We start from the raw sequence: 21,947 nt of genomic DNA on the forward strand, positions 1-21,947 counted from the left end.
AGGGAAATGGCATCTGCGGAGAGAGCTGGGCAGGCAGGGCTGCGCCTGGGGCTGAGCCGCAGCAGCGCCGGGCAGAGGGAGGGCAAGAAGAGCAGGGAAAAGGGGAGAGGGGCTCAGGGCGGCAGGCGTTCCCCTTCCGCGGGGCTTCTCACTTCTCACCGGCCGTGCCACGGGGGGACGGCTGCCGAGATGTACGTGGTGGCTATCGGCCCCGTCTGCTTATTTGAGAGGAAATCAGATTGCCAGACCCTCCCGCAGGCGACCGTGAAAGTCTCTGCTCCCAAGGTTTTATTGGCAATTCGTCGCAGGGCGAGTGAGGGGCAGCATCAGCAGACCCCCAGGCTGAGGTTTGCTCCCCGGAGCCCTCCAGCTCCTCCTGCCCCGAATCCGGCTGACCCCTTCTGCAAGGCGGCTTTGGGAGGTGGCGAGGGGCTGCCCCGTCCGTTCCCCTTATCCTCACTGCGGGACACCACCAAATCCCGCTGCCTCCGGGGAGAACGTTTTGGAGTAGGCTTTTACTCCTGCCTCTGCAAAGACGTAAAAAAAAAACAAAACCAAAAGCTGATTAAAAGAAGCTCCCTAATCCCCTGCTGGTACTTGAAATATTTCCACGCCAGCAAAAGCATTCCATAAAAGCCAAAAAAAAAAAAAGAAAAAAAAAGGAGTATCTTGTTATTTCCCCAAAAAATGGTCAGTACGGCATTAAAGCTGTGCCTTGTTGCTCGTGCCACCACGGTGCTCTGCTGCCTGCAGCCCCCAGGAGGGCTCCCGGCTGCGGCAGAGCCAGGGAGGCTGGCGCGGGGCGAGGGGAAGGAAGGAGAAGGCTGGAATGGGACGGGCCGGTGAACGCTGCCGGGTCACCGCCACGGAGAGGTTCGAGCACGCTGCTCGGGATATCACAGCTATTTCCATCCTCCACGACGGAGCGACGCCATCCCCGCCGTTTTTTGTGTGGCTCTGCGATGGCAGCAAAATGTTTTAAGGGGGGGGGAGGGGGGAATTCCACCCTATACTCCCCATATGTCTCACGTAGGATTACACACAAGGGAGCAATTTTGCTGTTTCGTGGCGTTTTCCACCAGAGCCGAGCCTCACAGATGCCCAGGCTAGCAAGATGCTCACAGATTTTCTTCTCCCTTCTGGTACACCCTCACCGAAGCGAGGACGTCTGCCTCATCCTCGCAAGTGTCATCGACGCCCGGCGCTTTTTCCCCCCCCCATTGTTGCTGATTTTCCTTGTCAATACTACGTGATGCCATGGTTACGGAGATGTAGGACTAATCCAGCTACAGCGGGTTATGGGCTTTTTGGTTTTTTGACATTCTTTGATGCTATATTTGTGCCAGAAGAATAAATAATAAATACACGCGACGGCATCAAAGATTTCTTCCGGGCCCCCAGCCTATTTCTGCCTACCCTTGTTAAGCCATTATAAAGATATTTCTCTGCCAGCCTCTTATTTTACGGACTATCCTATCATCTAATGCTGCACCTGAGGTCCCATTTGTCCACTCTCTCTGGAAAGAGCAGTTAATAAAAGAAAGTTCCCGTTCATCGCCCCCAGAACAGCTTCCCCGGGCAGGGCAATGCTCACACCCAACCTACCACATTCCCCCTCCTGCACCAAAGGGATGGGGAACTGCCTTGACCCTGTTGTAAGGAAAATACAAGGAAAAGTTTGTCTCTACAGCAACCTGAAACAATATATAAGCAAATCTGTTAGTGTGCAAAGGGCCTCAGCTCCGGTGAGGAGGAACTTGCTGGGGTTGGTCTCCGTAATCCCCGCTGATCAAAGGAGGAGCTTCTCCGAGCCTGTTACAAGCACCCGAGTCTTGATTATTTCACTGGAGATACAGCAGCACGGGAGAGATTTAGCGACAAATTCGTGGTTTTATCTGCTCTGAACTCCGGGGCTGCTTCTGAGCGGCCGCAGACGCCTGGACCGGCCGCTTCCCAGCCTCCGCCCCGCCGGAGGCAGCTTCCACTCCCAGCGGGACCTCGGCCGAACTCTCCTCCACCTCTGAGAAACCCCGCTCCCCCCTGCAGAGGAGGCTTCGCAGGAAATTAAGAAGGGGGAGGGAAGCTAAATGAAGGTTGTCGTAGTAATAAGTCACGGGCAAAACTTTGCCAGCCAGCCTAGCGTTCATGGAGTGCTAGCCACTCAATGCATCGCGTCTCCTTTCAGCCCGTCCCCGTCACGGCGTTAGTAAGACGCCTCTTGAGACGGCAGAAGCCTCCGGGGTCACCCCACGGCTCGGTGGCTGGTTGTGCGCAGCCGCAGACCGGCAAGCCAGAAGTTCTCAAACCAGCGGAGGCGAAGGCGGTGAGCGCCCGGCATTGCTCGGGCGGCTTTACTGAGTGTCTGCGCTGGGAACCGCGGCCAGAGACAACCCCAAAAGGCCCGCGGGTTTGCACGCTTCCATTTGCACGCTTCCGTCGTCTCCTTTTATAGAAGTTCCCCAGAAAGTACCAATGTGCCATAGGGAAGGCTGGGGAAAGCAAAGCGCTGCCGCCTTTTCCGAGGGCCCTCTTCCCAGAGTCCTCCTCCTTTAAACAAATAAGGGAAACTTGCTTATGTTTGCAGAAGAAACTCGGTTCCTAAAGTGTCCTCGCTGCCTGATGCGATGCCCTGTTAGTTAGACAGCTCTTAAACCCCGGTGCCAGCATGTCCCGTGTCCAGTTTTGGGCCAAGAAAGACACTGAGGGGCTGGAGTGTGTCCAGAGAAGGGCAACGGAGCTGGTGAGGGGTCTGGAGCACAAGTCCTGTGAGGAGTGGCTGAGGGAGCTGGGGGTGTTCAGCCTGGAGAAAAGGAGGCTGAGGGGAGACCTTCTCGCTCTCTGCAACTCCCTGAAAGGAGGGGGTAGCCAGGGGGGGTCGGTCTCTTCTCCCAAGGAACAAGTGATGGGACAAGGGGAAACAGCCTCAAGTTGCGCCAGGGGAGGTTTAGGATGGAGATTAGGGAAAATGTCATCACGGAAAGGGTTGCCAAGCCTTGGAACAGACTGCCCAGGGAAGAGGTGGAACTACCATCCCTGGAGGTGTTTAAAAGCCAGGCAGATGTGGTGCTGAGGGATGTGGGGTAGTGGTGAACTTGGCAGTGTTGGGTTGATGGTTGGACTCCATGATCTGAAAGATCTCTTCCAACCAAAATGATTCTGTGATTCCTCTTGCCCTGAATACCTGTATCCTGACCATTTAGGTCTTAGACTTCACATACTCTGATTTGTTCCTGTAAAGTCCAAGTCAAACTGAAGGAAAACCCCTTTGTCCGTGCGGACAGCTGTGGTCATCCTGGAAGACATTTGGTGAAAGAGTACAGGACTGAAAACCAGAAAATTTGAGGTGGTGAGAAGCAAATTAAAACAGCAAATAAGCAATGAATGAAGGACTCCTGAGAAGAAAGTTCTTGTTGTGCTTATTACTAGACCTGGACAGAAATGTTTGATGAATTTGTTGAAAAACACAGTCTAAGAGAAACCAAAACCATTTGTAAAATCCAGTCAAAATCTACAGGTAGCCGTGGCTAAAAGGAAACTGTGTGAAAATTTGGAGAATTTTTCAAAAGGATTTTGCATTCCTGAAAAGGCAAAGTGATCTGTTTTCATTCATTTGGATTAAAACTAGAGATGGGACGATTCCGACTGGACGTTAGGAAGAAGTTCTTCCCCGTGAGGCTGGTGAGACACTGGAACAGGTTGCCCAGAGAGGTGGTGGAAGCCCCATCCCTGGAGGTGTTCAAGGCCAGGCTGGATGGGGCTCTGAGCAACCTGGTCTGGTGAGAGGTGTCCCTGCCCAGGGCAGAGGGGTTGGAACTAGATGGTCTTTAAGGTCCCTTCAAACCCTGGCAATTCTATGATTCTATGATTTTCCCAACTTTTCGTTCAGAAACAAAATTGTTGTTTGAAAACGGACCTCCATTTAAAATAATAATACTGAGCCCCCAGATAACTCGAAACAACCGAAAATATTTCGGTAGGGCTCGAGGCAAGTGCTTTGGCTGGATGTGAAATGAATTTTTTCAGGGGATTTTGGGCCCACAGAAGAACGCGGGGGAACGTGTTTGATCCAAGCTGATTTTTCACACCGCCTTATTTTTCGGTTCTGCCGCCAAGTGGAAAATCCAGTGTTATTTGGCTGCTGACACCTGCCCTCACACCAGCAGTGCAAGACTTAATTTTGAGACACCTTGCCAGGCAGAAGCCTTGGGTATGGACACCAAACCCACCAACTGCTGGAGCTGTTTCAGTGGAGAGCAGTAAGAAATCCCTACCCAGATATCCCCATTATAGGCTCCAGAGAAGAGAATAGGCAACAGGGAGCTGAAATTTAGCAAGATTGGGGCGGGGGGATTTTTTTTCCTTTCCACCTTGTCTTCTAAACATACATCTTCAACACAGATGACCGTGTAAAATAGTACCATAAAATGCAGGAAGGCTCTTTCCGATTGAAGCGCCGCTGCTTTCTTCGGGGACTGTAACCCCCAGCCTTAGTCCTTCATCATGCGAGGCACTGCTAAATCTGCTAGATTAATTGCAGAGTGGAGATTAGCACCCACCGTTCAGCATCAAGCTCTGAGCATTAAACTAATTACCAGGTTCCAGCGCTGCACGGCTTCCCAGCAGGAAGGCGCTGCCCTATAAATCATGATACACGAGCGGCATTTAGCCAGAGAGGTTAAAAAAAAAAAAAATCCGGCTTTGTCCTGGGAATACTCCCACCGTAGGGGCTGGTTTCCTTTTCTCTCCCAAAGACAAAGCCCGTTTTACCCCATTGTGGTGGGAAAGCTTGGAAGGAAACCGCGTCCCCTCTGCCCTGCCGCCCGGAGGGGTTTTGGTGTGGAAACTCTTCAAGACGTTTGAAGAGTGGAAGATGCGCAGGCTAAAGCCGTCGGGAGTTCCCAAACCCGGAGCGGGATCCCGGAGAATCGCCATCACTCCCACCCAGCTCGTCCTCAGCTATCTGCTTTTCCCTGGCTGTAAAATAGCCATGTATTTTACAAATGCCCGGAGCCGCTGCAGCTTCCCCGCTGCAATCATTGTGGGATGTCAGGCACGTCCTCGCCATTTACTGCCACACAAACACTCCCATTTTATGGACTTTCACCCAGCAGAGAGGATTTTACAGAGAGGAGGAGGGCGGTCGGCTGCAAGGATTTTGTTCTCTCGCCTTGACGTGTCCCCAGCCCTTCCCTGCGGAGCGTGAAGCCATGCGGCTAATGTCCCCCATCTGTGACTGCCCCTCGTCCCCTCCCTGGTGGGCAGCGCTGCCTGTGCCCGCGCGGCCTGCAAAGCCGCCAGTGAGGGATGGCGCTTGGGCTGGCAGGTCCCGCACCCAGCCCTTCCCCTCGGCGGGACCCCGGCGGAGGCTGCGGCGGCTCTCGGTCTCTCGGGGATGCCATCTTCTCGAATTAGAAGTGACTGGGGCAGACGTAGCGCCCTTTTCTCACCTTCTGTTGCGGCTGGGATAGGCCAGGACTTATTTTGAGACCATTTAACACATGCTTTCTGCCTTCCCCATCCTTGCTTGGAAAAATCAGGTCAGCTCTCCACTGTGTTTGTCTCGCCCAGCTCAGGAGCCCTTCTGAGCTCCTCAAGAATGGGCTTCCTAGAACAAAGCAAATTTGGGAAATGACTTGCCCTTCAGGGGCATCCCTCTTGCAGCTTGAGTTCTGCGTTGTTGGGCGGTGGGGTTATTTCCCCCCCATCTCTGGTGAGTGACGCGCTATTTCCTACAGGACGTAGGGCTGTAGGAACTCTTACAGTGGTGGTGGCCAACTGGCAGCCCAAGGTCTTAGTCCAGGCGTTATCCAGTCCCTGGATCGCCGGACAGTCAGTAGTCCAAGCAAACAGGGAATATTATTGTGTGGGTGTTGCAGGAGGGGAAAAGAAGCTTATACCCACATAAGAGCTAGCAAATTTTATTTGCTGGGCTGCAGCGTCGTACAGAATGGGTAGGAATAAAAGTAGTGCCAGACAGAACGCAACTGGCCTGCTTTAGAGCCGTAATAATCTGTAATATCAGTCCTGCTCAACGTCTCCCCAAATAGGAAGCAGCAGACAGAAAACACAGCAGTAACAAGGTTTGAGGATAGAGATCCTAGACCAAGAACCAGGCACACAGAAGTTGTTTGGCCGAGGCAGCCAGAGGTGATGGGACCATCTTGGCTCCAGAAGGGTATGAAAACCAGGGCTTTGCTAATTGCCAGCCGGGCAGCACAGCCTCGGGAGCAGGGATCCGCACGTCACCGTGGCTGTCGGGTCATGTTTTCTGCCGCAAACAGCCTGTCTGCCCGCAGACGGACGGCAGCCCGTTGGCGCGGTACCCAAGTCAGCCAGCCTTGCTGTGAGCCCTTTTGCACGAGCAGGGTAGGAGACGGCCAGCGTGACCCTGTGGAAAGCCAACCATCCCTGACTTAATTTGTTAGGCTTGGCTTTGCTGTGGGATGCAAATTGCTAGAGGGCGATAACGCTGAGCTTTGCTCGGGCGTAAATCCCTCTTTCCCAGACCGCGGGAGCTTTCCAGATCCGCCGCTAACGAGCGCAGACAGAGGGGATGGAGTTTGGGTGCCCACCTCGCCGTGTTCTCCAAAGGGATGGGTTTGACTAAGTCACGGGAGGGTTTTTTAACTAGCTCGGTGCCTTCCAGGGTCCCTCAGACTGCATGCCCAGCAAGCCAAATGCCAAGCAGAAGCAGGAGGCCGCAGGTAAATGTTCTGAAGGTGGGTGGAAGGGTGGAGGAGGAAGGGAGAAGGTGGCAGCTGCTTGATGCCAGGCAGATTTCCCCAGATTCAGAGGTCAGCTCCGAACCACGGATGTGTGAGAAAGAGAGGGTGAGCGAGGGGGAGAGTCATACGTGTAGCTAGTTCTTCGGCGTCTACAAAAACTCCTGTGGACTTGGAGCTGGGCCCTGGATGCCTCTGGAAGAGGCGTATTCACCCGCTCTGCTTTGTTTCCAGAATTCATTCAGGCTGCAAATGCTGTGAAAATAACCGGCGTTGGCTGTGAAGCAGCCACACTTCGGCTGTGAAGCTGGGCGCAGATTTCTGAGATGCTGGAGGAGGAGGAGGAGGTTTACAGTTTACGAGCCATGCTCTGCCCCCAACTTACGGGACCTTGTTTCTCGCTGAAGTAGCAACGGCACGTACCTGAGGCCAGGATCTGAGTCCCCCGAGAAGGTCCCCCTCCAGGGACATCCTTTGTGGATTCTTTCAGGACACCAGTTTCCCCCCCACCAGGTTCCTGGCTGGCGATGGCCACTGCTCTCCGCAGCTGCACACTAGGCGCTGCAGGACTGGCTTGCTGGTAACTAGTACGGGTTTGTCTCATGCCCCCAGCAAAATGCCACGCGCGACTTTTCCCCCCCCACCTGCGTGGATTTTTCTGAAATGTTCCGAGGTGCAGCTTTGGGCACACACAACCAGCCACCGAGGGGAACTGCCCCACTGTTAACCTTTGAGATAGGCTGAGTGACAAGTGTGATTAATCAGAGTAAATAACAGCAAAAAAAACAATGATATTTTCTGGGATTTAGTCCACCGAAAGGAAAGCAGGGTACAATACGACGAGCTGGGTCAGCTCTCCTGTGGGTGTCAGCCAGCGTGGCTCTGGAGCAGATTTGTACCACGCAGTTCACATAAGGCTTTGCCTTTCCCTTAAACTCCCCCCTTCCAGAAAACTAATCCTTTTTGAAAAAAGAAAAAAAAAAAAAAAAAAAAAGGAAAAGAGTCCCTTAGTTAATGTCTAGAGCCAGGGTTTATCCTGGGATGTGCGGAGAGACGGGGACCGGATTCCCGCGCTGTGGGTGGCAGGCAGGGCAGGAGCAGCTCTGCTGGTCCCTTCGTGGGCACAAGACCATGGCTGGTGGTGAGGAGCGAATCATTAGGGGTGATCTCTATCTGCGTGATGAAAAATAACTAGCTTGCAGAGACCAAGATGAGTGGCAGTAATGTCAGGCCGCGAGGAAGAGCCCCTCTCCCTTCCAGCAAGGTAACGAATTAATCGGGCGATGCGGCCGTCGCAAGCAAAGTCACAAGTCTGCTTGCCGAGCGCAGCCTGTGTGCTTGGTGACAGTGACATATGGGAGACATTAATTAAATAGCTGCGGTTATGCCCAGGTTAGTGAGGAAACGCATCCCCCTTACGAACTGGATTTATACGGTGTGTCTGGTGCAAAGGTAGACGCACAGCCCAGGGTTCGGAAGGCGACACGCTGACGTCCCGCCAAGTTTACAGGCTTCTTGTTCAGCATTAAAAGAGTGACCACAATGTGATTATTTGGTTAAGCGGTAGGGTTTAGTGACGGGGGTTTTTGTCAGTTTTTAGGTTGGTGGTTGGACTAGATGATCTGAAAGGTCCCTTGCAACCCCGGGCAACTCGATGATTCTATGATTCGGTGAGCTGCCCGTGGATTTCACTGTGGTGTAAAACCCCAGCCTGCCTTGGCCCCGCAGAGCCCTCTCCATTCCCCGGCTGGCGGTGGGGGGGGTTGTTCTTTAACCAAGGGTTATTTGGTCTTTTAGCTGGAGGCATGGTTTAGCATCCCAGGGTTTCTGAGCTCAGCTCTTGCCCCAAGCCCAGCTCCAGTTGTCCCGCTGCAGGGGGACACGTTCGGCGCTCAGGAGTGACACAGAGCTGGACAAATCCCACTCTCGGTACCCGACAACCCAAAGGCAAGCAGCTGGGGGGGTTAGGGTTTGACCCACTATGGAAAACACGAAGCGGTTGGGAAGCGTCGGTGGGACGCGCGGATGGGCTGGGATGCTCCTCCCAGGTAAAAAATGGCCTGAAGGAGACCAGCCCAACCCCTTGCCCCCCTCCAGCCAACTTGTACCAACGGGACGGGAGACAGAGCAGCTGGGGAAAGGCAGAGGCGAGAAGGGAAGCATCCCTGCACCATTTTGTGGCTCCTTCCAGCAACCCCAGGGGCAGAGCGCCGCCTATTTTTAGCTCCCGAGGCAGCTGAAATACCACCGTGATATTCATTAACGAAAACCCCGTGGGATGGGAACCGCAAGGTGGGAGGGAGCCGGGGCAGGGAGGGGGGGAGCTGGTGGGTCTGGTTTGTTTTGCTTTGTTTAATTGCTGGCTTGGGTGGCGAGGCAGAGCGTGGCAGGAGGCTCAGCTCCGCTCACCTCGGGAGGAGCGGGAGCGCCAGACCCGGGGGAGGCGGGAAGGGAAAAGTCAATCAGGCAGTATTTAAAAACCCACCTGCTGGGCCCAGGGGGGGCTGGAGATTTTAATGTCATTCCCAGCTTGAGACGCAGCCTGGGGAGTGAGAAAAGAAAGGGGTATCTGCTCTTCTTGGAGCCTTAATTGCTCGTTAAATCATCTAACAAATGCCTGAACGCCTGGATGGCCCCATGCTCCTTGACAGAGGGGCTTCATCCTTGGCAGGGGGGAGGGATATTTTTAAAAATACTCATTTCACCTACTTTTTCTGGGCCTGTAAAATTGAGGGTTCAGTGGTCCACTCTGTGAAATAAAAAACTAAGTCCGGAATATTTTTATATACCGTTCAGCGGGAGCAATTAGCTTTCCTACGAGCTGCTCCAGCCTCTGTCGCCTCCGGCCTGCCCTGCACCGCGGGAGGGCAACCTGTCCCGTCCCCAGAAGGGACCTCCAGGGACGGCAGAGGAGCATCTCCCACAATGACCCCCTGCCCCACGAGCTCAGCCCCGCTCCTGGCCCAGGCAGACCCCATAACCACAGCCAGGGATGCCGCATCGTCATTGTTCGTCTGTGTCTTCTGCTCAAACCCTCTTGCCTCGGGTCTTAAATCACGGGGGACGAACACCAGTCTTGGTCGCGGAGAAGGTGAGGCAGGTCTTTGCCGGCACAGGAAATGTGACGGCCGTGCCGTTCCCTCTGATGCTTTGCAGAAAGCAACCTGCAGCTCAATCCGCAAAGCTCCGAGGAAGTCCAGACCCTGCCCGCAACAGCTGGAGAGCTTCCAATGTGCTTCGCCATCACAGAGAGATGGACAGATCGGTGACTTACACCTATTATCCCCCGCCCCAAGTAGTCAAGATAACACAGAGAAGACCTTCCTCCTACCTGACTGCAAGCACTGATGCTTTTTCTGCAGCACCCATGCCAGACCGCAGCCCCAAGCGGACCAGCCGTTAGCAGGTTTTGTGTTATTTAGAGTCTATGAAAAGAGTAGAATTACAGCTCCAGCAGGGCAGGCAAACCATACTGATGATTTATGAATATTCACTGAGCTCACGAAGCACTCCGGGGCAGAAAACAAGCTTTTGAAATTAACCGAGCTCTTCAAGGTTCTTCGTTTGTCTTGGCTTTGAGGTGTGAGTCACCAATACTATTTCTCAAAAACGAGCAGAGCCTGTACAGAGGGCTGGGAGTATTCCTGGGCACTAAAATGTTAAGTATCCTGTAAGAAGGACTTTATGTTCGTAAAGTCTTAAAAGTGTAGAAACTCCTCCCCATTAAGTTTTATGGGATGGTGTCTCCATATGGTACTGAGATTTCTGCAGCCTGTAAAAACTGGATGTTCAGGGGGCCTGAGGCTTTCTCTGAGTCTTGAAATCTCCAGCAGCTTCAGTCTCCCGGGCTCACAGTTTGGTGCCCTGTGATTTTTCAACAATTTCAGCGTTCAAAAAAAAATGCCATGGTCCTCTGCCCTGCCCCGGTGAGACCCCCCTGCAGTGCTGCCTCCAGCGCTGGGGCACCAACAGCAGAAGGACACGGAGCTGTTGGAGCGGGGCCAGAGGAGGCCCCGGAGATGCTGGGAGGGCTGGAGCCCCTCTGCTGGGAGGACAGGGTGAGAGAGCTGGGGGGGTTCAGCCTGGAGAAGAGAAGGCTCCGGGGAGACCTTCCAGCCCCTGCCAGTCCCTAAAGGGGCTCCAGGAAAGCTGGGGAGGGACTCTGGAGCAGGGAGGGGAGCCATGGGACGAGGGGGAAGGGTTTTACACTGCAAGAGGGGAGATTTAGGTGAGATCTGAGGCAGAAATTGTTTGCTGTGAGGGTGGTGAGCCCCTGGCCCAGGTTGCCCAGAGAAGCTGTGGCTGCCCCATCCCTGGAGGGGTTCAAGGCCAGGCTGGACGGGGCTTGGAGCAATGTGGTCTGGTGGGAGGTGTCCCTGGCCAGGGCAGGGGGTGGCACTGGGTGGGCTTTAAGGTTCCTTCCAACCCAAACCATTCGGTGATTCTGTGCAGGCCATGTCATGCAGCTTGTCATTCCCACCCATACAAGTAGGTTATTGTGGTGCTCTTCATTGTTGGCCCTCCTCCACTTTTATTTGTACCCACAACCCAAGAAATAATATGCTTGCTTTGCCAAAAAACCTGTGACACCTTGTCCCCAGTGCTCAGGTGGTCCCCAAGGAGGGCGTCCCATTCAGCAGTTGGGCTGCTCCCATCACCGCTGCTGAATCCCAGCATCAGAGAGGAGCACCGGCAGCACCTGAGGGGCAGGGGAACAGGACAGAGCCTGTTGAAGCCAGAAAGGATGTGGGAGCTCCTCCAGCGGCGATGCACAGGCTCCCCAGCACCTGCACGCCCAGCTGCGGGGACTTTGTGCTCCCGAGACGGGTCGCTGTGATGGACAGGGCTTGTTGGTCCGTGGGACGGGGACAGCAGAGCATGGGCACCACCCGCACTCCCCTTTGCGAGACTTGTGTTTGTGGGCAGCGTTTGCTGATGTAGACCAAACACCCTGGAAGGTGAAGACTTCCACCTGTGTTTGTCCAAGGATGGGTTCGATCTAGCAAAGAGAAGGTAATAAAGCAAGGAGGTTGTCTTCACTAGTTTGCTGTAAGCACACAGAAGGAATAAGAGCTCCTCTTTTCCAATTAATTATAGCAATTAAGAAGTGGTTTGGCTTCAGCTGGTAGAAATATGAGACTTTCCCAAAATTTTCAAAGCAATGAAAGGAAAACTCGGCAGATTAGCCAACACCCCTGGGGTTTCAGGAGTCTGGGGTGGGGGGGGTGGGAGATTCACTTACTTCAAAGCAAGCGAAGGGGGAGGTCATGAATTTGGGTGTGCGGCTTCGCAGATGAGCGAGGCATTGGCCACTGTGGGCTATTCCGGTAGGGCTGAACTCAGCTATTCCAAGGCTGTCTAGACGTTCCCATCCTAAATCTGAGGCATCTTCCGGACCAGAGTTGTGTCCGAACACAATCCTCCAGGAAAAGCTGCTGTTCCAGCCAATCACATTTTTCTCACCAAAAAGAAAAAAAAAAAAAAAAAAAAAAAAGATTCCATGTGAGAGCGGCCAGCGGGCCCTGCCCTCCCTGCCATCCCCCGAACCCACCGGAGATGCCTCTCCCTCCGAGTCACAAAGCAGGACACCCAGCCGAGGGGGTCTGCGTTGGCATGAATTAGCCCCTCTGGGCGGGGGCTCCCAGCAAAGAACAAGAAAAGCAATAAATCAGCACCCGAGAAAAAAGAAATATATATGTTTCTGGAGCCTTTCTGACGTCCCTTCTGCTACAAACAGCCCCTACTTCACTTACTTACACTCCCTACTTACTTACAGCCCCTACTTACTTACGCTCTCGGTGAAACCGGGTGTCGTTGCAGGATAGGCATCGCTTTCCTAACCGTTTAAAATACACTTGCACATGGATGAATTTCCTTCTGTTCCCCAGAAGCTCGGCACACGGGCAGTGCTGACCAGTTTGTCTGCTGAGCAGAAACATGTGTTGACACGAGGTGAACTGCACAAATAAATAACCCCTTTCTGTCCGGCCTCCTTGCTCCGTCCTACTTTTTGCCCTTTCTGCTGGGTCATACGGTGTGGATCCTAAAGCCCCATCCCAAGAAACGCAGCCTCTTTGCTCCTGACACTTCGGCGAACCGTTTCTGAAATCTCTGGCTCCCTGTTCTGCCGGGAGCGTCTGTGTGACCGCTTGTTCCTTTCCTCCGCAGGCTGATGCCAAGATGGTCTGCGATGTCGTGAGTCGGATGGAGGACACAGAGCCCTTCTCTCCAGAGCTGCTGTCAGCTATGATGAGACTCTGGGCAGACTCTGGCATCCAAGAATGCTTCAACCGGTCCCGGGAATATCAACTTAATGACTCGGCCCAATAGTGAGTATCCCCGTTTATAGTCTTTTGTGTTAAGAAGCTGCATTCGGGCTCGTTAAAGTTTTAACTAAAGTTAGTGGCCTCACAGTGGTGGATCTGGACAGGGTTGTGCTTACAGCCTGGGGCGCGTGTTGTGTCACAGGCTGCTGCGGGGCAGAAGGGATCAGGCAGGACATTCATGTCCCCTCGGGCCAGTTTGGGGTCAGGTCCGTGTCCCCAAGGCCAGGTTCCCAAACCGCTCCCAAGGGTCGGTTTGTACAAACACAGGTCTAGTGAGCAGAGGCAGACCAACCCGTGGAGGTGGCTGACGGTGTCCTCGTTTGCCTGATGGATGACAGAAGGGTGTGAGCACCTTGCTTTGTACCGCGGTACAGCTCCTGGGCTTGCTTCTCCGACAGTGCTGCACTGCACTGATAAGCAGCTGGATTGCAGCCAAGGGTGAGGGGCCTCTTGGCTTTTACAGCGGCATTGCGTTATTCTCATAACATGGTCGGTGACATCTCTGCCGTTAGGGACCACATCCAGATTCTTTTTTTTTTGATGGCGGTTGTCTGAATCCATGGCTTTGGTTCATCCCGTCACAAGGACAGGGCATCTACCCATCTCTGAAGAAACATTGAGTGCTTCCCCAGTTTCAGTTCTGACCCATTCCTAATGATAATCCATCCAATCCGTTTGCCTCCACCTAGGGCAAGGAGGCTAAAGCTTTTCATTCCACAATTTCAGTCGCAGCAGCTGTCAGGCAAAATGTCCCCCTGGCCCTGTACTGTGTCTTGGGCAGTAGCGAGTAAAACGTGGTTGAGTATAAGCATGAGGAACAAGCACACACTGAGTGATCTGCCATACAGAGAGACCTGGACAGGCTGGAGATTTGGACGGAGAGGAACCTTATGAAATTCAACAAAGGCAAGTGTAGGGTGCTGCACCTGGGGAGGAATAACCCCCTGCACCAGGACAGGTTGGGGCTGACCTGCTGGAGAGCAGCTCTGTGGAAAGAGAGCTGGGAGTCCTGGTGGACAACAGGGTGACCATGAGCCAGCAATGGGCCCTTGTGGCCAAGAAGGCCAGTGGCATCCTGGGGGGCATCAAGAAGAGTGTGGCCAGCAGGTGGAGGGAGGTCATCCTCCCCCTCTGCCATGGCCCTGGGGAGGCTGCATCTGGAGTGCTGTGTCCAGTTCTGGGCTCCCCAGTTCAAGAAGGAGAGGGAACTGCTGGAGAGGGGACAGCAAAGGGCTACCAAGATGCTGAGGGGACTGGAACACCTCTCTGATGAAGAAAGGCTGAGGGATTTGGGTCTCTTCAGTCTGGAAAAAAGACGACTGAGGGGGGATCTCGTCAACGCTTATAAACACTTAAAGGGTGGGTGTCAGGAGGATGGGGCCAGGCTCTTCTCAGTGGTGCCCAGCGACAGGACAAGGGGGAACGGGCACAAACTTGAGCATGGGAAGTTCCACCTAAACATGAGGAGGAACTTCTTTCCTGTGAGGGTGGCAGAGCCCTGGCACAGGCTGCCCAGAGAGGTGGTGGAGTCTCCGTCTCTGGAGACATTCCAACCCCGCCTGGATGCGTTCCTGTGCCACCTGCTGTGGGTGACCCTGCTCTGGCAGGGGGTTGGACGGGATGATCTCCAGAGGTCCCTTCCAACCCTATACTTCTATGATTCTTTGATTCTATGATACCTTTCCCAGTTATACCCCAGGACCTTTCTGTAGCTGGGGAAGCAGAGGCTTCCCCGGATGGCGACAGGGGAATGCCACATTAGTGCTTTTGGCTTCCACACTATCCCATGTCAACAAGTCCACCAGCTGACTCATGCACTTCTGGAGTTGTTATTGCGTGCTTGGACTGTCTGGCATCTCTGGTTAGAGTTTTCCGGGATATCTATCAAAACACAGACCCAAGCACCGGCGCGGCTGATGGTTGACGGTGGGCCTGCTCGTCCCCAGTCTGCACCAGCTCCACCCACCCCAGCTGGCAGGGCAGTTAGGGAGGACAGGATTATGTCTGCTCTTGCGGTGCTGCAGCAGAAGGCAAGGGATGACACATCACTTGGCGTTGACCGAAAACCAAATGGGAAACCTGCAGATGTGGGGTTGGTGTCACAGCGTCCTACCCAACCATTTCTCACCACGAGCCTCTACATCTCAGTGACGATCCTGACATTATGCTGCCTTTTAATCACTACTAGGAGGACATCCATGTTTAATCTATATTTCTTTGCCTGTAATAACAAAATCAGCCTTCTCTTGCCAGCAATTTCTTTTTTCTTTTCTTTTTTTTTTTTTTTCACAAAAGAAGGGTCTGATGGCAAAAGCATACCTTCAGAGAGATATAAATCATATAAAATGCAGTCCTAATTGCATTACAACCTTGTGGAAAAAATTCTTCAATTGTTTTAGAGCCAATTACCTTGAGGAAAGTATTTTGATTTTCCTTCCATGCAAGATAGCAGTTGAAAATAATAAGCGTAGCCCTCCCAGTGTGACCAGCTGCTGGGCAATTCATCAGCCAGAGCTCTGAAACCACGAGCCGTTTCTAGGCATCAGCTGAAGAGGCTCTGTGCCGTGGCGTTCACAGCAACATCAACGTGTGGTTGCAGCCCAGAAAAAGGAATTTCGGCATCTTTAATGAAATCTCTGGTATGTGGAGGAGGATGCGAGACGCTCCTTGGCAGGGATGGGATGGGCTGTGCCGCCACGCTGCGAATCGTGCTGGGGCTGGACACTTGGCTCCCCTGGGCGAGGTCAGATAGCGAAGCCGAAGGTAACAAAGTCCTTCTGGTTTACGGACCTGCTGCCGTTTAGGAGCCTCTGGTGGTTGCGTTGCCAGGAGCAGAGATGCTGTCACAGGGCAGGGCACTGCATCGCGTCCCCGCTGCACCTCAAGGCCCTGGTGCCATCGCAGCAGATGGTGATGCAAGTGAGAGCTCAGTCGGCACTTATTCACGCCCAGTGGACACGCAGCGAAAAGAGGCATATTTTTCATTTAATCCTTCAATACTTTGGGGTTGTTTTCTTCTGCATGAGCGAAAGATTTGAGTCAGTTTTCTATTCCCGCCTCCCCGGGAAAGGACTTATTTGTTGACACTGATATTGGATTTAAAACACTAGCAACTACAAAACGTGCTTTTGTTAGGGCTGAGAAAAATAAAGTCCAGACAAGAACTGAACCTGAAGTTCCCCAAACTTTGAAAGACGAGTGAGGGGCAGTGAGCTGTGCTGGCATCGCACCTATTTCAGGCCTCTCTCGGCGTTAAGCCGCAGGGACATTTGCTGCAGGATTACGAGGTCGCAGTCCGTGGCTGCTCAGCACATGGAGCACTGCCTGCGGCTCTGGGGCCTCAGCACGGGAAGGACAACGGAGCTGTTGGAGACGGAGCTGTTGGAGCGGGGCCAGAGGAGGCCCCAGAGATGCTGGGAGGGCTGGAGCCCCTCTGCTGTGAGGACAGGCTGAGAGAGCTGGGGGGGTTCAGCCTGGAGAAGAGAAGGCTCCGGGGAGACCTTCCAGCCCCTGCCAGGCCCTAAAGGGGCTCCAGGAAAGCTGGGGAGGGACTCTGGAGCAGGGAGGGGAGCCATGGGACGAGGGAGAATGGGTTTACACGGAAAGAGGGGAGATTTAGGTGAGATCTGAGGCAGAAATTGTTTGCTGTGAGGGTGGTGAGCCCCTGGCCCAGGTTGCCCAGAGAAGCTGTGGCTGCCCCATCCCTGGAGGGGTTCAAGGCCAGGCTGGACGGGGCTTGGAGCAACGTGGTGTGGTGGGAGGTGTCCCTGGCCAGGGCAGGGGGTGGCACTGGGTGGGCTTTAAGGTCCCTTCCAACCCAAACCATTCTATGGTTCTATGACTCTATGTCACAAAGCCCCAAGGCACCAGGCGACCAGGTCCTGTCGTAGCCAGTGCAGGTGGGACTTTCAGGAGTGGCCCAGGCTCTTCCCTTCATCCCCGGAGCCACCCCTGAATGCCCTGAATGGTTTTTAGAAGCCCCCCTCTGCCCCCCACCCCCCAACACTGCCTGGCCATTTCTAAGGAACCACCACTTGGGCTTCACCGAGTCAGTGCTGCCGTTGTCCTACATTGCTCTTCCACTGCTTTACCCGGGGTTTTTTTAAATGACTCAAACAACAGGCCTTCTGTTACAGCCCCTGGGAGACCAAGTCACGGGCTAATCCACAGCCTGCGAGAGCTAGCAGCGTGGCTCTTATTAGTCTATCATTAATTCCACTGAAAATAGATATAATATTTTGTATTGGCCTAAACAAGAAGGGAGCAATAGCTCTTCTCCCCTATCAAAGGTGGGCAGGAGCACGTTGCTTTCTGCTCTCCTGCCTAAGGGGATGGCCTTCCCTGCACAGCTTTGCTTCTTTTGCCTCTAAAGGCAGCCTGTCCTTAGGAAGGATTTCATAGCTACTGCAAAGGAACAGTAGAAAACAGCACTTTCCCAGAGAAAAAACCTGACAGAGGAAGAGAGGAGGTACTTTAAGGGGCCTCCTGTGCCTTGGACAGCAAAAAATAAAACAATAAGGACAGCAAGAGAAGGGAGAGGGAGTAAGATGGAGCAGTTGGTTTCATCTTTTTTCGTTACTGCATTTTTTCATCGTTCCTTAAGGCGAATTTACGGGTGGGTTGAGTTCCACATTCCTAATCTCTTGATTATGTTTTTATTCCTACTTCGTCTCCTCTTCCTTTCTTGTCTCCATGCCTAGGAGCTAAATCTACCTCTGATCATCAAAGAGTCCGGGCACTGCTAATGTCTTTTTCTTCTCCAGCCAGTTTCTGTCTGTGGAAGCACATCTGTGACCCACATTTTGCTTTCAAAATCAGCAAAATAGAGGTTTCCAGCTGGTTTCCTTAATCTCCTACTTTTGTTCAGAATTTAAAATCGTTTCGTGTTTCCTAGCCTCGAGTTCCTAACTCGCCTGGGCAGTGGAGAACAGTGCGTAGGGCAGGTTTGATTTAACCTGCCCGGGGTGGGGAGGTGCTTTGAGCGGCCCCCAGGCTTCACGGGAAGGATGGAGCAGACGGAGCATCCACACGAGCACCGGTTCTCCGTGCGCGCATCCAAACAGGCACAGGCCCTGCGAGATGTGTAGGCAGAGACAGTTTGCAAGTACACAGACACAAAAAAGCCGGAATCCATCTCAAGTTATTCTCCTCCTGCTTCCAAGTACACTGAAAGATCATTTGATAATGCCAGGGCTGTGAAACTACCGTGAAAATGTAAAATATTTTAGGCCTGCATTCAACCCATCCGTCTTCACACATATCAGAGGTGTCGGGGATAGGAAGCTTGTTGCCTTTGGCTCTCTCCATGGGGAGCAGAGGGAGGGAGAGATGGCTCCGGAGAGGGATACAGACCTCACTGAGCAGTGGAGAAACAGAGCCGCAGTTGTGTCTGCTGCCCTACCGTAGCTAACCTCAGCTCTGTGCCAAACACCCAGCCCAAACGGGACAGCATTTGGGTTGCTCCTTCGTCAAGACCTCCTCTGGTAATGCCTCGTAGAAAAGCGGCACCAAACTCAGACTAAAATACCGCAGTGCCTTCCTTCTCACGCTGTCTCCGGTGGGAATGTTCTCTGATCTCTTTTCCTTGCAAAAGGACTGTCTTTGCATGACGGTGTCACCTTCCCTACTGATACTTACCGCATCCCACGTGCCAGCACACACTTTGCGTCAAGAAAGCAGTTCAGAAAGCAGAGCCAGATGTTGTTGTGATGCTGTGAACGGCTTCCAGACCGAGCCCTGACAAGGCAGCGTTGGAACGGGCTGCCCAGAGAGGCTCTAAAATCTCTGGCCTTGGAAACGCTCAACACCGAGCCACCTGAGCCAACTTTCACACTGAATTTAGCTTTGAAGTTGGCCCCGCTTTGAACAGGCGGATGGTCTAGATGAACTCCAGAGGTCTCATCCAAACCGGCACTTTTGGATTTGTCTTTTGGTCTTTCCCCCCCCCGCCTCACCTCGCTCTTTCTCCCATGATGCTGGGTTTAAAAGCAGAAGGGGTGGCCAGGATTGGCTGCAGGCTCCCGTTCCCAGCCACGCAGGAAGACGCAGCTCTGTGATAATGCCAACATCCCGCAAGTCCCGTCATCTAAACAGCAAAGCCAGCAAGGCGAAGCGTTTAGGTGATGGTTCTTGCGGGACGCGGGCATTACGCGCGGCTGTCAGGACATGGTCTGTTTTAATGAGCTGCAATTGTTGCTGGCTCTCTCAAAACGAAGAAAGAAAAATTATAGGTCCAGGTTTTGCATTAATATTCCCATCAGGTGGGTAGATTGCATTTTCTCATCACAGCTTTCACATTAGAATATGGTTTTCTGCGCGCCCGTCTTACTCGTGCCTCTCACTTGCGCTCCCTTGCATTTAATTGGATGGAGTAGCAGCATAAACGGAGCAATCCAATTAATTGGGATGACCTGCGTGCTGCTGTTGATTGAACAACCCACCTCTGTGTCCTGGAGCCCAAGCACCAATAAAGCAGAAAGGGAAAAATACATCACAAGCGGAGATGCAGATACATTTGTCTGAATTTATGGTTTAATTTACCCCTGTAAATAAATATGCCCACCAGCTTTGAATAATTAAGTTCCCCCTACGATAAGCAAAACAAAGCAGTTCATAAAGGCCAGACGGGGTGACTGGAATCGCCAGCCTTGCTCCGTCCCCACAAATGAGATGCAAATACATTTCCAGGGAGGAGCAGCTCTGACACGTCTGCTGGTGCCGGGTCTGGAGCGGGGCTGTGTCTGGTGCGTGTTGGTGGAGGAGACGGGGACGGGCTGAGCATCAGCCTGTTGGAGTCTGGCAGGGCTTGGTAGGGCTCTCAGGCTTCCTTGTTATCCTTGTAAATGAAGGCATCGCGGTCGTTGTATGGCTACACCCAGGGCTGTGTGTGAGCCGGAGGAAGGGCACGACAGGAAAGACGTTGTCTTTGTTGTCAGCTGGATGTTTTCCAGCATCTCACCCCCAGCCTTCACCCACCTGGAGACCCAGTTTCACAGAAACTGGGTGCAATCTCTCCGGGCGCTGCCTCTGTTGGCCCAAAGCAGGGTGCAGACCACATCGCGGTACCTTGAAGGTGGCCGTTAAGCAATGCTCACCTTCCCATCCCACCAAAGACTGCCGGGAGAGCGGGAGGACTCACGAGGAGGGGGAGCAGAGGTCTGCAGGACACAGCCCCATCATAAGACATTGCCACCTGCTGTCACGCCCGCCCAGCTTGGTCCCTCTCCGACACCAGCGCAGGAGAGCTCCACCGGATCCGCTCCCTTCTGGGGGACAGCCTGGAGCCCAGGCTTAGCCCCAGAAGTCCCCTTAACCCAGAAGCTTATTCCCAGAGCCAGGCTCTTCCCTTTACTCTTTCCAAGCCGCACATGCAAGTCACTGGGGAAAGGGGGAATGGTCTCAAAAAGACATTTCCTGGCTGGAGCTCGTGCGAACTCTAAAGAAAATGAAGGATAAGGAAAAGCAGGAGGTCCTGTCCCTTGTGAACACCTGGTTTCTGAAGGAGGACTATATCCCCTCTCGGTCTGTGTGAAGGTATCTGAGATGCCATCACCCCCCACCCCCCACTTAGGTTCTTCCACGAAGAGGAGAAGGTACAAAGCTGGGCTTTAAAGCGGAGCTTGTGGCAGCACCCGGTGGCGTGGGGACATGCAGGAAGGCATTTACCAGCCGAACCAGAGCTCCAACGCTTCGCTCGCTGCCTTTCCGTCTGAAATGGCAAGCTCTGCAGCCACCTCCCCTAAAAACGCAGCACCTCTTTAGATGTGGATCTTGCAGGCAAAAACTGGCGGCATAGTGTTGCCACTTCCCCCCTCCTAATCCTCCTTCACCCCCCGAAAAAGATCTCTCTGAGGTCTGTCTGAAGAGACCCAGGAGATAACACTGCAAGGAGGAGCAGGGATGTCGCGTAGGTAGTTCGTTCTGTGGGGACAAAGTACCTGCTGCCACCCTGCCATTTTTCATTGCCATGTCACACCGTAACGATGTTGTCTTTGGCCCGGGGATTAGTAAAATCTTGACATCTTGACAAAATAAATTACAATTTAATGGCCCAGGATACTAATCAGGGCTGTCCCGCTTTTGGCAAAGCTCTCACTCAAAAGGGTAGGAGCCGGGCAGCGGTTCCTGCCCGACACTGCCAGAATTTGGGAACAACCTCTTCTCTTTTTCACGTTTTGCTTAGAGATGAGGAGCTGCCAGCACCACCGATAAACGCAGGAGGGGACATTCACCCCCCGGGAGACCTGCTGAACCCTGGATAATCTGTTCTCGGCGCTGGCTGACAGCCCCAACAGGAATTTCTTCCTCTTCTTCGCGAGGGGCTGTGGGTGACAGATTTGGTGCAGAAAGACCTGACTATTTTTTGGCTGCGCGTTTGTGTATTTTTAGGCTGAAACGTCCTTACGAAACCAGCTGGAGCTGGCAGGCTGCCACCAAGGCTTGGGGTTGGGGTTTTGGGTTGGTTTTTTGGGTGGTGGTTTTTTTTGGTTTTTTTTTTTTGGTGTTCCGTGGGATTTGTTTTTCCGCCGCTCCCCCGTCTCCCACCAGCTCTGCCTTTCGGCGGAGCAGCGCTCGCGCCCTGCACAGCCCGTCACCGTGGCCTCCCGCCTTTCGCCCCAACCTCCTTCCCGCACCAGGGGGTGGATGCAGCTCCACAGCCCTCGCTCCTCCTATCTCCTGCGGACCCAGGGAGCTTTCTGCAGCTCGCCGTCGGACGTACTGTGCGCCCCGTGAAACGCGGCCAGCATCACTCCCACAGGGCGAGGGCGGGAGATGGGGTGGGTCCCACCGGCCAGCGTTTCGCTTTTCAAAGCTCCGTTGGGGCATCTGGTAGCTCGAGACGTCCCTCTGCATGGGTAATTCCTGCTTCGTGCCAGCTGGTGGGTCACCAGGGGCCGGG

The 21,947-nt window shown here is 53.5% G+C and overlaps 1 protein-coding gene across 2 annotated transcripts in view; it reads left to right on the top strand.

The window, feature by feature from the left end:
- The window catches only part of GNAO1 (G protein subunit alpha o1), a 161,718-nt gene that overhangs the window by 95,254 nt on the left and 44,517 nt on the right, over positions 1-21,947 (top strand). For both annotated transcript variants that reach the window (XM_074583237.1, XM_074583238.1), the window contains exon 4: positions 12,891-13,051. In XM_074583237.1, the coding sequence (XP_074439338.1) occupies positions 12,891-13,051 (161 nt within the window). The remainder of the gene's footprint in view (positions 1-12,890; positions 13,052-21,947) is intronic.

The sequence above is a fragment of the Larus michahellis genome, chromosome 4, assembly GCF_964199755.1.
Source record: "Larus michahellis chromosome 4, bLarMic1.1, whole genome shotgun sequence".
NCBI classification, from domain to species: domain Eukaryota; kingdom Metazoa; phylum Chordata; class Aves; order Charadriiformes; family Laridae; genus Larus; species Larus michahellis.